Here is a 13,975-nt window from a genome sequence, read left to right as displayed (position 1 = left end):
CCAAACTGAAAGACTGATTTGTTGCCATTCCTCTAAATTTGCTACATGCATTTGAAGCACTTTATAATAGAATGAAGCTGATTTCAGAGTTCTGGTGCCAAAATATTTCAGGGAAAAAAATCAAAGATGAGTTTCCACCTCTTTACAAAATTGCATAACTGCAGCTTTATTCTTCCATCTTCATTGCAAATATTTAATCAAAAAACAAATGTCATCAGCTAAAGAGTGCGATTGATTTATTGTTAAGGCAAACAGGAGTCTAGATAAGTCAAAGCTGGTGAACAGGTTCATCTTTATTAGGTGTGAATACAAGCCCAATCTTGACAGTTGTTACTAGACCCCAAGTTAAATGAGATATCTTTATTCTAAAATCACATTTTTGTGGATGCGTTTTTATTTGCAGTTTTTTCTTAAAAATGCCAGTTTACTAAAATTGCCCTTCAGATGTATCTCTTTCGACGAATGTATGAGTAAATTGATGGAAAATATTAAAGCAAAGGGAGACATAACGGAGGTGAAGCACAGAACGTTGTCTTAAACTGTTTTTCTCCTGGTTATTTGTAAACCTCTCAATGTAAGAGAACACAAGCAATTAAAATAATTAACCCCTGAGATTATTTGACCCATGCTAATATCACTAGAATTAATTGCATATATCTGCACATTATGTACTTTCTAAAATACTTAAACATTCTATTAATTAAATAAATGAATTAAATCATGACATCTTAAAGTATTTGACAGTACAAATCTCAGTTCCCAAATTCTTTAACTCCCTGAAATCTTGAGACCTGCAGCCTGAATAGAATTTAGATATTCTACAATTTACTTCTGAAGAAAACGTTCGGTAATTCTCTCCTTCAAGCCGCCAAACTATGGGAAGGACAGGAAGGGTCAATAGCAGTGAGCGATATGGTTGTTTAAGAAACTAGCCACGGACCAGCAGAGCCTGCGAAAGCGCGGCTGTGTGACGACAAGGTTGTTGATGCCACAAGCCTGTGAGTGGCAGCAGGCAATATGCCAAACCAAGGGACCCGCTTCGCCAAGGGCTGACGCTGAGCTAAGGCTGATTTCCCTTCTGCCTCCCGGGAACTCTGGTCCTCGCTGGCGTTGTCAGGAGGATTCTTTGCCCTAATTATCTGGAGAGGAAGACGCGCCTTTCCCGGAGACCGCTAGGCAACACTCACCACGGCAGCCTGCAGATTACTTCCCTCCGTGGGTGTGTGACTTCGTCTAAGCAACTCACACTTACAGTAGATTCTCACTGGCGAGGCTGCGAGCACAGAGGGGCGGGGGAGCTGGGAAGAGGAGGAGGGAAGGAGGGTGGGAGGCGCAGAGCAGGGAGGCAGCGGAGACGCCGGAGCTCCAGACACAGCAGGAGCGCGCTGTGGCGGTGCAGTTTCAAGCTCGCCTTCGCAGCCGCGCACACACCGCCTCCTCGCTGAGCAGCGGGAACCGCAGCAGCTCCGTGCCGCCGCAGCCCAGCTCCGCGCTCCTGCCCGCTCACTGCCGTCAGTACCGCCCCTCGTCAGCACTCAGCCCGCAGCTATTTCCTTCTGCCAGCCTCTTTGAACTCTTTGGATCTTTGCCTTTGCTCGCCTCTCTCCTCTTTTTTTTTTTTCCTCACCCCATATTTTCTCAACTCCTCTCTCTTTATCCTTTACCACCCTGATTTTCTTTTTATTGGAAATTTCATCTTAAGATGACTTGCCTTCCTTAACCCTCGTCCATTTCAGCATTGAAGACTGAAAAGGAACATTTCCCTCCCCTCCGGTGGCATTTAAAAATCGCAATTCTTCAAAAGTCTTAAGAGGCAAAGGAACAGGACGCAAGACCCTCCCGGCACCCTTGATTGAGCCCAGTCAAGAACAGTTCTAGCAATCGGAGCTGGCGTTTCATTGAATCCTACTGAGGGGGAAGGCGAAAGAAACCAGAAGCAAACTTCAGCTGTCTCCGCGGGTCTGTGGTTCCCGCATTTAGAAGAGCCGCGTGCCAGAAGGCATAGGAACCCACGGGGGACGCGGAGGAGCCCCGAGTCTCCCTCGTCCATTCCTTGAGGACAGAGGTGTGGACTGAGGCGCGCGGGACAACAGCGGCAGAAGAGGGTAGGAGAAGATGCGGGGCTCCCGGCCCCGGGGTGCGGGACGCCGAAGGCCCCCGGGCGGCTGCGGCGGCGACACCCTCCGTACCCCTGCGTCTCTGGCCGGCTGCTACTCCGCACCTCGCAGGGCCCCACTCTGGACGTGCCTTCTCCTGTGCGCCGCGCTTCGGACCCTCCTGGCCAGCCCCAGCAACGAAGGTAAGGAAATGGAGGTGGGGGCCGCAGCCACCTGGGGTGGAGGGGTGAGGCGGGGCCTGGGGGAGCCGGTCACGGAGCTTTAGAAGCGGCTGCCGCGGACTAAATCCTTCTCCTCATGTGGATTTTGTATTTGTCGTCCGGTTTCGTTGGCCTTTCATTCCCTCTCCGCTGTCTTTGGTTGCATTGTTTGACATTAGCTGAGGAGTGCCGGGGAGGAACCTGATTGTGGACCCAGGCTGATGGGGGGCGGGGAAGTTGAAAGCCAGGAGGAAAGAGGGGTCTGAGACCCGCGCTGGGAGGTTGGGTGCGGCTAGATCTCCGAGCGCCTGGAGAAGTGTCATTTCGTTTAGTGAGAAAAGCAACGACAAGAATTTCAGGACAGGTGGAGCTTTTTAGAAACCGTTATTTGATGTTGATGATGGGAAACGTTGTAGGGGTGGCTTTTGCTTTTTGATTTGGGGGAAAGTGCCTGCTGGGAGCTGTTATTTAGGGCATCACCAGATGCTATTCTGGGGTGGGTGGCAAGAGCTTTTATTTCTTGAAGGAGGATGGCAAAGGACAAAAGGCACCCCTACTTTAGGGCGCCCTTCATTCGGGGGTGGTCTCACTGTCACACTCAAGCGAAGGTAGAAGAAGGCGGGAAGGTGGGATGCCGCGGCAGAAAGGAGAGAGGAGTATAGCTGCTAGAAGTTGCTTCTGGAACCCACCGCGGCTTATCTCATAGAGGTAAAAAGACTTGCTTCAGCAAGCATGAGATCCTGGTGCCTAGGTCTCCTTACCTACCCTCATTTTTGCGCTCCGGACCAGAAGATTGTCCCCGCCTTCTTCTGAGAGAGTAAGGCCGGGCGCGGAAGCAACACTTGTGTCGCTCTGGATGCCCCTGGAGCAGTGCTCAGCCCACCCAGTGCCAGCCTCTTCACCCTCAGCCCTCCGCCCTCCTGTCGCCTCCAGCTGGGCTAGCTCCTCTTTCACACCAGCACTATGCTCGGGTCTCAGCTCAAGGGAGCATTCCGCGCGATGGGGGATGTGAGGGTGTCCAGAGCAGCGAGCATCTCTGATCCGGATCAGGGATACCAGGATCGGTCATCACGCAAATTCAAAATCTAAATAAAATAAATTTTAAAATAAAATAGAAAACTCTGTCCCTTATTTGGAATGCTGGGGTTTTGGTTTGGAGCTGTGGATGTGAAGCCTGACGCGCAGAACCTTAAAGAAATTCCTTCCACTCCTGGGGCAGAAGAAGCTGGACCGGAAAGATGAAGCAGCAGCCGAGAGTCGTGTGTGTCCTCGTGACTTGCACGGGTTCAGTCTTGGCTGTAGGAGAACGCGCTGAGCTGGTATCCTATTGCTGCCAGCTTCCAAAGAACCTAGCGAGAGCTTGGCAGATCGAGACCCTCACCCCCCACCCCAGGAACTTTGCCTCCTTAACCCTATGCTTAGTTTTTTTTTTTTTTAAATATGATCAAAGGAGTATATATATCCATCGATAGATATGGATACATATATATGTAATCTCCCATGATTAAGCCAAGCAATATGTATTTTCCCTTCCTCATGAAGTTGAAAAAGTGTTTTATGAAGTCTTGTAGACCTTTTACTAACGTCTTATGCTAGATTTATTGGGCTAAAAGTGTTAAAGATTCTAACAGGGTTATGGGTCCTTTTAACTGTCTTATTCCACGAAAAGGAGCATCCTGGTTAGACCTAAAAGAGTCACCCTTTCGTTTTTTCCATTTTAATTTCAAGTCTTTTACTCTATGTGTGTTGAAGGAGCGGAATTGAGGTAGAGTACAGGTAGTCACTGTTAGAGAACAGAAAGAAGTGAATTCTCAGAGTGATGGGATCAAGTGGGATAAAGGACTACGATTATGGGAAGAGGAAAAACAGGGAGAAGGAAATAAATGAAAAGGAAGCAAGAAAGTAGCACCAGTTTCCTAATCTGGTGTAATGTTCTGGAATGGAGACTGACTCACTTTAGATTTCATGTCCACAGGTTGTATGGTCTTACCCAACTAGTAGAACACATAGCGAACTTGAGCTACAGTGAGATAAGGGTTGGAGAGGGGGTCCAAAAAAACTAAGCAGTACTTTACCCTCCAGTCCTCTGAGGACACAAGAAAAAACTGTGCCTGTTGTTTGGGACACATTTTGTGACATATACATAATTTTATGTTATACATACTTAGAAATAAAATTTTATTGCCATCAGTCTTATCTAATTTATCCCATCTTTGCCAATTTTCCATCATTCCTTTAGTATCATCTCAGACCTTTATTTTGCTTCTATGAAATCCAGTCTTCCCTTTTGGTTTTCCATGTTAGTGTTATTATAAATGTATTAAAATATTTGTAGCAGATTGTTTCATTTAATTAGTGAGTCAGATTAGAGTTTTTCAGTTTGGTTTTGTTTCAGGATGAACTTTGAAAGGACAAGGACAGAAAGAATTGATGTACACCCTAAATTCATTAATAACTTGCTCTCATATAATTTGCTCTTACAACCTAATACAGATGTTTAGTAATTTAAAGAACTGTTGTATATGAGTGTGTGTGTGTGTGTGTGTGTAAAGAAATAAATGTGACTTTACATTCAAAATTGGTATTTCTGTCATTATTAGAATTTAACTTTAATAGATTTAAATAAGCAGGCTTGAACAGAAAAAGCCAAACTTGTATCTAAAATCTTGGATTGATGTTAAATTTATTTATTTAGAATTTGTTGATTAGCAGACAATAGAAGGAAAATCTATTCTTTAGTACAAATTCTAAGCAATTTACTAGGTAATTATATCTTCAGTTATCTTTTTACAGATATAAACTGTAAGTGGAAGAAACCTTCAATCTGTTGTACAATATAAAAATTTTTATCATAGAATAGTTCAGAGACATAATTACCAAGAGACTTGCCTCAGATTGATCAAGCAGGACACTATTACCAAGTGTATCAATGAGAAAATTTTAACAAATTAAAGGGGGAAGTCCATGCTTATGAATTTTTGGAGGTGGCCCTGAACTTATTCAGTAACTGCCATTTTTTTGCTGTCTGGAGATATATTTGTAAACAAGCATTATTTGACAAGTGCTTTTCTCAGCAGGGATTCTTGGCCAATTACTGCTGAACAGCTCTGCATTGAAAATGATTCACCCGCAGTGAATCAAGCTTAATTCATTGAAGCTGTAGTCTAATGTCCCAGTAAAGTGCTTCTGACAGTTGTCAGCAGTTTGTATTTGAAAAGTCCAGTTTCTTGTCTCCAAATGTTTTGTATGTTCGAGAAAGTGGGATGGAGGTGTTCTGGGAAAAGAAACACATAAGGAAGGGGGAGGCTGAACTGCTTGATAGACAATCAGAAAATTGTAAATGTTTTCACTGAAAAGAGACAGGAGGAAAAGTTTGTTTTAGACTGTTTCTTGGTTTATAATAGGACCAGGCCCATAAAACAGATTGGAGGACATAATAGATTTGTAAAACTAAATGGCTTTATTTTGTGGCCTTGTCCTTCTGTTGTAATTCATTTCCTTTTAGATAAACCGGCAGGACCCCACAGAAAAAGGACAGTAAAATCACTCCCTCACCAGGACACTACTGAACAAGAAAAGAGAGTCATTACCCCTATTTGAATCATAGATTGTTGGAACCAGAAGGGACCATGAAAAGTTTGGGCTTTTCACTTAATAAACCATGAAAAGGAGGGCAGGAGGAGGCTGGGTCTTGACATTTTAAGCTCTTTCTTGGAGGCCAGGGTGACAGGTAAGAGGATTTCATTTCTTCATGTGAAAAAGAAGAGGGTACACAATTCCTGATTTTACAATGGAGATTTCTTCTTGATTGGACATTTCCTTGTAATTTTATCACTGGTAAATATTATTAAGTCTTTATTCTAATTAACATAGGATCTAGTTGTTCTGGGAAAAGAGTTCACTTCCTAATATTTAGAAATGCACTATTTACCATTTTTATATTATTACTACACTCTACAAAATGTAACCATTTACAATGTGTGTATCTGTACATAAAATATCAAAATAAACCATTAGCTATTTATAGATAAGCATTCCCAAATTATGTAATGAAATATTTTATTAGTATTACCCATTGATGAGAAAATGAATGTGCTTTTGTTTTTCCACTATACTTTTGCTGTTTGATACCACCACTTGAATCTCCTTTGTTTGGAGTGCATTTTATGTATTTGAAGCTTGAATAGCTAAATAATTTCTCTCATTTGGAAAAAAAAAAAACCCTCTACCTTTGAATGTAAAAATACACAAAAATATGCATGAGTATATAAGTTAAATATAGCTATTTTTCCTTTTCTGAGTCAAATTTAATGTTCTTATTAAGAAGAAATATATGCTGTTTATTTTTGAAGAAATAACTACTTTAAAAAGTATTTATAACTTCTTATGCAATATCTTTTCAGTTTAAATTAGCAGGTATTATTATACTTTAAGTGGATAGCTTGAATTTAAGTTAGTGAAGGTGCTTAATAATTTGGAAATTGTTACAGCATTTTTGAGAATCCTAAAATAGTTTTACAATGATTTTCATAAAGCATCAGAATTAACTGAATATCAAACTGCACATCAGAGTATGAATATCAGACTTTACTTATTAATTGTTAACATTTGATTGCAGTATTTACCTTTACTTTTTCTTTTCAGAAAGACTAAATTATGGTTATAAAACTAGCATGAAAGTTAAAGCTGTAAATTGTTACCTTTAAACTCAGAATGATTTTTACTGATCTAAGTATGTCTAGTGAGTATATTTATCTCAGTAGGGGTGAAATGGCTCCTACCAATATGTCTACTAGGTCTATACATATTTAGCTATTTCTTTCAAAATTTATATAATCAATAGAATAGGTAGAATTTCTCAGGAGTTATTCTAGTCTGTTTTATACATATACACACTTAATGAAAGTTAATTTATATTAAAGAATTTATCATATGTTTTATCCCAGTCTAATGTAATTAAATATAGTACATATTTATACAGATTATGGGTAGATTATGAAAAGGAAGATGAATTCTAAAGGCCTTGTAAACAGATTGAAGTGGTTCATATATTTTTCAACATAGATTAATAATATAACCAAAAAATGTGTTTATTCACTGAGGTGAATTAAACATAGAAAATAAATAATGGGAGAGTTTCTAATGTATTCATAATAATTTAAAAGTACTATATAGCTTTAGTGCTACAAGAACATTCTTTAAAGTACTATATATCTTTATTGCTTTTAGAAAACTGGAAACTTTGACATTTATTTGCTGTGAGCATCTTTTATGAATTATTGTTTTCATTGAAAATGTTTATTTCAAAACACAAATTTTCCTAATTTATCTATTTTTAAGTTTTTTTTTTAAATTTTAAATTTCCAAAACATCACAAAATATCAATACTTAGGAGAATCTCCTTTTATTTTGCATTTACTTTTCTCTTTATAGTTTTTGATTTTCCAAACATTAATTTACTGAGTTAATAAAGTACATTTAGAATTGTTAAACAAGGAAAAAATGAATTGCAGGGATAGGGGTATAGCTAAGTGACAGAGTATTTGCCTATTATGTGTGTATATAAGTGTGTATGTTTGTTAATATGTATGGGTTCAATCCCCAGTATCCCCAGTACAGACCTCTGCCAGAGAGAGAGAGAAATAAAGACAGAGAGAGAGAGAGAGAGAGAGAGAGAGAGAGAGAGAGAGAGAGAGATTGAAGTGTAAGCATTTTAAGTATAAATTTTGAATAAGAGCTCACTTTAAATAATTCATTTATTAACATAAACAAAGTTCATTTTAATGAAGGTTTTTTTCTCAAAAAATATAGTAGTATTTACTGATTCTATAAGTAATACTGTAAAATAGCTATGGTGTAAATTAAGCTACAAATGGTACATGTATTATTGAATACTAACATTTGATTGGAATTTTCATCCTTCTTTTGACATCAGAGATTTTACATATAAAGAATTTATTCATCTCAGTTATTCTTATCACATTAAACAAAATATATAGCTTAAATTTAACATTCATACTTTAATAACAGAAAACGTTTAAATGAATGAATTAAAGCATAATTCTGACTGGTTAATTTTGTGAGAAATAAAGATTTTTAATTCACATTTAACTTCTTTCCCTGTTGTCTTAAAAAATCCTTACCAGATATAATCTTTTAGTGTAAAATTTTAAATTAATAATGTGCTATAAGAAACATAGAGTTTTCATAATTACTGGTAAAATGTTTAGTAAATTACAGTTTTGCTTCCCCCCCCCATAAAATCTCAAAAATTTCATCTAGCATCCCTATTGAGAATCCTAGGTGTAAAAAGTCATAGATGAACCAGTAATTTAATAGGTTGGAGATTTACAGATTTAAAAAACTGTGCTTTAGTATGATGGCATTTATTAACTGTTATTTAATGTTAGTTTGACTTTTTTGAAATGATTGTTTTATCTTTAGCAACTTAAAGAAACCATAAAGAATAATGTTTGCTATTTAAAAATTGTATGCAAATCGTCTAAAAATTGTGTGAATTTGGCCTTTAGAGTACAATTTGTTCTATTACATTTAAAGAAAGCCTGCTAAGTTCTGTTTATGATTGAACTTTTTTTTAGCTCTTCTTTTCCTATAGGATCCACAGCTTTTAGTCTCTTATCATTCTATGAGTTACTTTATTAATATTATTTAAATTATTCCTTAAACAATGAGAAAGCATATAGAAATTTTTTGAATGAAAATACAGGTCATGCCTCCTTTCCTCTGTATCTCCAAGTGACTCGGTGTCCATGCCTTTTACTATTAGGCACTTCTTAAGCATAGTTTGATAACTTGTCTAGGCTATGTGTATGTGCCCATGTGTTTGGGGTGTGTGGAAGGGTTATCATAAGACTGGAGAAAGGATTGAGAGGGATGTCAATGTAGTATTATCCCAAATTAAATATAAATCAATGTTTGGCTTTTATTTGTTTATCTTCTATAAAGAGAATACTACACACACATACACATACACACACATTCTAATTTTGTTTTAGTTTCACCATGACTCTGAAGATACAAACCACAACCTAATTAAAAACAAAACAGAACAACAAACAAATAAAAAAGCTTCTTTAGTTCAAATTGATTCAGATATTTGGTGTTTTTCATCCATTTATTTTTTTAAATTGTTGCTTTATAGTTATATGTAAAGATAGAATTCATTGTGGTATATTCACAGAAGTACATGACATAATTTTGTCAAATTTATTTTCTATTTCCTCCCTTTTCCCATCCCTTGTCCCCCATCCTTAATCTCCTTCCTCTACTGATCTGTCTTCTGAGATCTGCCTCCCTTCTTTTTTTCCTTCTTACTTTGCTCTAGCTTTCAATAAATGGTTAAAGACCCAAATAGACATTTCTTCTATTTTTTTAATCTGTTTTGTTGAGACATGCCAAATACTTGTGGCATTAGACACCCCATGAATTAAATAATTGGGATTAAAGTGTTTGTAATAATTCTAATTATGTTTTAGTTTCTGGACTATTGCCCAGGTCATCTTCTCTATCCATCAAGTTTGTCTTCAATTCTAAATAATCTGGACCCACAGCTCTGAGTAAATAATTGTGATTAAAAAAGCCCCAAACCCCAAACAAACAAACAACCACCACAACAACAACAATAAAAGAAGAGCCAAAACCTGAGGGTTGAAATATTTTACATATGCTTTGTGAGGAAATGTTCTTACTCAGAAACATGTTTCAGGCTAACTATTGGAAGGTTTAGGGAAAATACAGTCTGTTCTTTTACTCAAAGATGGATAATGTCTTTTTTCTCTTATAATTTCACACTCGTATTTTCATCTGTCACATCTCTTTCTCTCCTTCTTTCCTTCCTCCACAAAGGCAGCAGTGTAAGAGGGTAGAGAGCCCATACTTGATATGTTCCAACACCCCCAGGAAACCATGATTTCAAACAGGCATTAAAAAGATAATATTCTTTTTTTTTTTTAAGTAAATTGGGGACTTTTCTCTAAAGGCAAAGAATAGACAGTATCCAACTCAGTCATACTTTTTGTGCTTAATCAGAAATACAGGAGTTTAAGATGTCTCTGTCAGCTTTGCCTCTCTTAAAAGATTCACTAATTTACTTTGGACTGGCTGAACCTTCCTGTTCCAAGATGCCTGTTAATGTCTTTTCTATGGAAAGACATACTCAGCAGGTAGATCTGGCTGGCACCAGAAAAGCCCAGCAGTCCCCAGCAGGAGCTGCTCTGTGAGCCAAGTTTAGCTTTCACTCAAAGCCCTCCCCTCCAGTATTAGCTGGAAAGGTGAGACAAATTGCCTGGTCCTGAGGAAGATGACTGTGAGCTCTCATTTCACTCAAGGGTTTCACTCTAAGCAGTGTAGTGATGCATAATGAGCCGCCTAGAAAAGTCTACAGCCAGCCTTTTGGGGTAGGGAATACTTGACAACTGCTTTGTCCAAAGCATCTTAACCTTGAGTCTCTAACCACCATATTTGATTTCTCTTTAAGGGAGGGAGGGACACAACAGCAGCAATAAAACTAAAGAACCACTTTGAATATGCAGATTTGGAAGCATTGGTTTTGAGTTAAGACTCTGAAACACAGTAGGAAAAAAATTAGGTGCTATGGAATCATAGAAAAATCAAAAGAACAAATAAAACTTTGGCTTTGTAATTCCAAAACAAACACTTTTTTTTTAATGCTTGTCTCTATCACTTAAAACTTTAAATTCTGCATTTATTTTTTAATCCAGTTCATTTATCTGTAATATACTTAGAGTAACACTACTTATGACTATTGTGGAGAACAAATGGAATAAAACAATTTTTGAATTGGTAGGGCTCTACATGGATATAATTTGTACAAAGAAAGTGGAAGTCTAAAAATAAAACTGATTAAGTGTCTGAATAGCTCATGTATCTTAATTCTTTGTTTTCTGCATGGGTTAAAGGTAAAAGCTTACATTATTTGAGGTAATTTTCTTAAAAAATAAAATAATATCTTATTTTTACAAATACAACAGAAACCCAGGTCCATGAACACTTAGTAGCACGGAAATGGCCCATGTCATTGAGAGCCTTGTAGCTTCATTTTAATTAACCTCAGTGTAGGCTGCCTCTTGCTGAAGTACCTCAGAATTAAGAGATGTACAGATGAGGAAATCAGCTCTGCAGTGTCTTAGGTGTATGGTCTTGACCTATCCACCTCAGATTGCACATAGTTCAAGTGAGATGTTAAGGTACACTTATGAAGTTGCTATGAAAAATTAAATAATAATTTTACATAGGTCACCCTGTAAAATTCCTAGAACTACATGGATACCCCCCAAAATGTGAGCCTCTGTTTTTTCTTCACTACTATGTATGGGGTATTTGAGTCATGATTTTACAGTCACAGGTCATCATCTTCCTTGCATTGGATATTTAATAGGAATATGGGGTGGGAAAACAATCTCACAAAGGGAATTGCACAGAACAGGACAAGATAAAAACCAAGCCCATGACGTTGTCCTAATTTTCTGTTGGTTTTCCTCATTATTTAATGTTGAATATTGGGATTTGACTGGGAAACAAAGGAGAAATCATAAGTATAAAGATCATGGATTATAAATGTGACATTTAACCTCATTTTTCCCCCAGGAAGATGGTGGTACATATTTTTGATTAGTCATAGAACATATTAAGAAATATAATCAAGTATTTAGTCTTAGCATAGTATGTTATTAGTTTTACCTTCAAAAATATATGTATTATATATGTGTATGTATATATAATATATGTGTATGACATATATAACATACATATGTGTGTGTCATATGTGTATAATATATATGTATGTGTTATATATGTGTATATATCATATGTTTATAATATAATTTATTATACATATACACATGCATTTATAATATGATCCATATATAGAGAGAAAGTCATTAAAATGACCTGAAAGATAATGCAAAAAATTGAAAAGTTGGGAGCATTGTATTCTTAGAAGTTTCTTGAAACAAATGTCTGATACTGTAACTTGACACCTCTGTTTTTGATTTGAAACATACAATTTACTAACCTGTTTAGTGATATGCTGAATTTAAAATATTACTTAGCAACATAATTGGGTTTTTATATTTTCAGAAATGTTTTAACTTAATTCTCTGGGGACTTATCTTTTTTATATGGGTGGATGTAACCAGGTATAAGGAAGTTTGAAATGTGTTTAGATTTGCTTGTAAAATGTTTAGGTTTGTGTGTTCATGAAGGTGCATACTCTATGTAATAGTCATAGCTAATATTCATTACTGACTTACTGTGTGCCAAAAATTGCTCTGTTTTATATACGTATTATCTTCCTATAAAGGAGTCTAGGAAATAAGCATTATTACTATTATTATCATCATCATCACCCTTGTGTTTTATACATGAGGAAAGAAAGGCAGGGACTAGTTTAATAATTTGCCCAATTGAAAGATGGTGCCTTCATTTAAACCCAGGAGGTCTGATTACAGTAATGCTTTTACCAACTCTTCTTCAAGGGCAGATTGTTGTCCTCCAGACTTCCATAGCTACTCTGACCTTTGTCCTCTGAAATAAAGGTTTATTCCTCAGACAGTGAGAAGTATAGTAAAAGTATGTTCAAAAATTCATGTGGTGTTCAGGAGGCATTTCCTCTTATGCTCACTCATAACTCTGTTAAATAGTTGGATCAACTGCTGGTTATCTTACTCTTGGACACTGATTTGGCCCATCCATTCTTAGTTGTCTAGACCTCCACTAGCACAGACCATATCTCTTCTCATACATTTCCTTCTTTCCATTTCAAGGCATGTATTATTTTTTCTGTTTGCTTGTTTATTTAATTATTATTATTTCTTTTTTTTCTGGTTGTATACAAAGTATATTCACACCAATTTGTGTCTTCATATATGTAATTTGGATAGTATGTCCATCACATTCCACCATCATTTCTAACCCCAAACCTCCTCCCTTCCCCTCCAACACCTATGTCAAGGCATGTATTCTTTACTACTTCACTTGTCCTCTGTTATTTTAGTATATAAACAATTCAATTCCCAATTTCTAACCCAGACTAGATTCTAGGTCTAGATTTTGGTATACAAAATCCCATCTAAGAAACTCTCTCCTCCAAACAATGCTATCTATTGCTTATCACTAGGAAAGGGGGTTCTGAAAGTATAATTTTAATAACCAGAGAGGGCACTACAGAAAACGTATTCAACTTCTTCCTTAAAGCAAAACCCTGCGTGTTTTTTCATTATATACAGAGTTATGGTAAACATTTTATAATTACTTTTACATAGTTTATATTATGAAATTACAGCATTGCATTTGTATCTGATAAAAATGTCTGTAGGATAGATTAGAACAATTCATTATTCTAAATGAACTGAAACAAGAAAGTTTGAGTTATTAAAATGTCAGGGGCTGGAGATGTAACCAGTCGTTATAGTGCTTGCTTTGCATGTGCAAGGTCCTGGGTTTAATCCCCAGCACCACCATCAAAATAAACAAATAAATAAATAAAAAGTCAGACATTATATAAAAACCAACATCTTATTACTGTAGAATCACTGCCAAACTTGTGGAGGTGAACCTTATGTTATCTAGAAAACCTCTTAGTCTCTGTTTTTCTCATCTGTAAAATGGGAATATTAT

At 37.0% G+C, this 13,975-nt stretch overlaps 1 protein-coding gene across 13 annotated transcripts in view; it reads left to right on the top strand.

Annotated features, from left to right (window-relative positions):
* The first annotated feature begins 1,316 nt into the window (after positions 1-1,316).
* Epha5 (EPH receptor A5) overlaps positions 1,317-13,975 on the top strand; it is a 333,364-nt gene continuing 320,705 nt past the window's right edge. For 5 of the 13 annotated variants that reach the window (XM_078021341.1, XM_078021340.1, XM_040292350.2 and 2 more), the window contains exon 1: positions 1,325-2,299. In XM_078021341.1, the coding sequence (XP_077877467.1) occupies positions 2,116-2,299 (184 nt within the window). In that variant the 5' untranslated portion in view covers positions 1,325-2,115. Of the gene's footprint in view, positions 2,300-13,975 lie in introns of all 13 variants that reach the window. The other 8 variants (XM_005331721.5, XM_005331719.5, XM_005331718.5 and 5 more) reach the window with 4 other exon arrangements.

This window comes from Ictidomys tridecemlineatus, chromosome 9 (genome assembly GCF_052094955.1).
Source record: "Ictidomys tridecemlineatus isolate mIctTri1 chromosome 9, mIctTri1.hap1, whole genome shotgun sequence".
Lineage (NCBI taxonomy): Eukaryota > Metazoa > Chordata > Mammalia > Rodentia > Sciuridae > Ictidomys > Ictidomys tridecemlineatus.
Note: the sequence above shows the minus strand (reverse complement) of the source record. Positions and strands in the feature narration are given on the sequence as shown.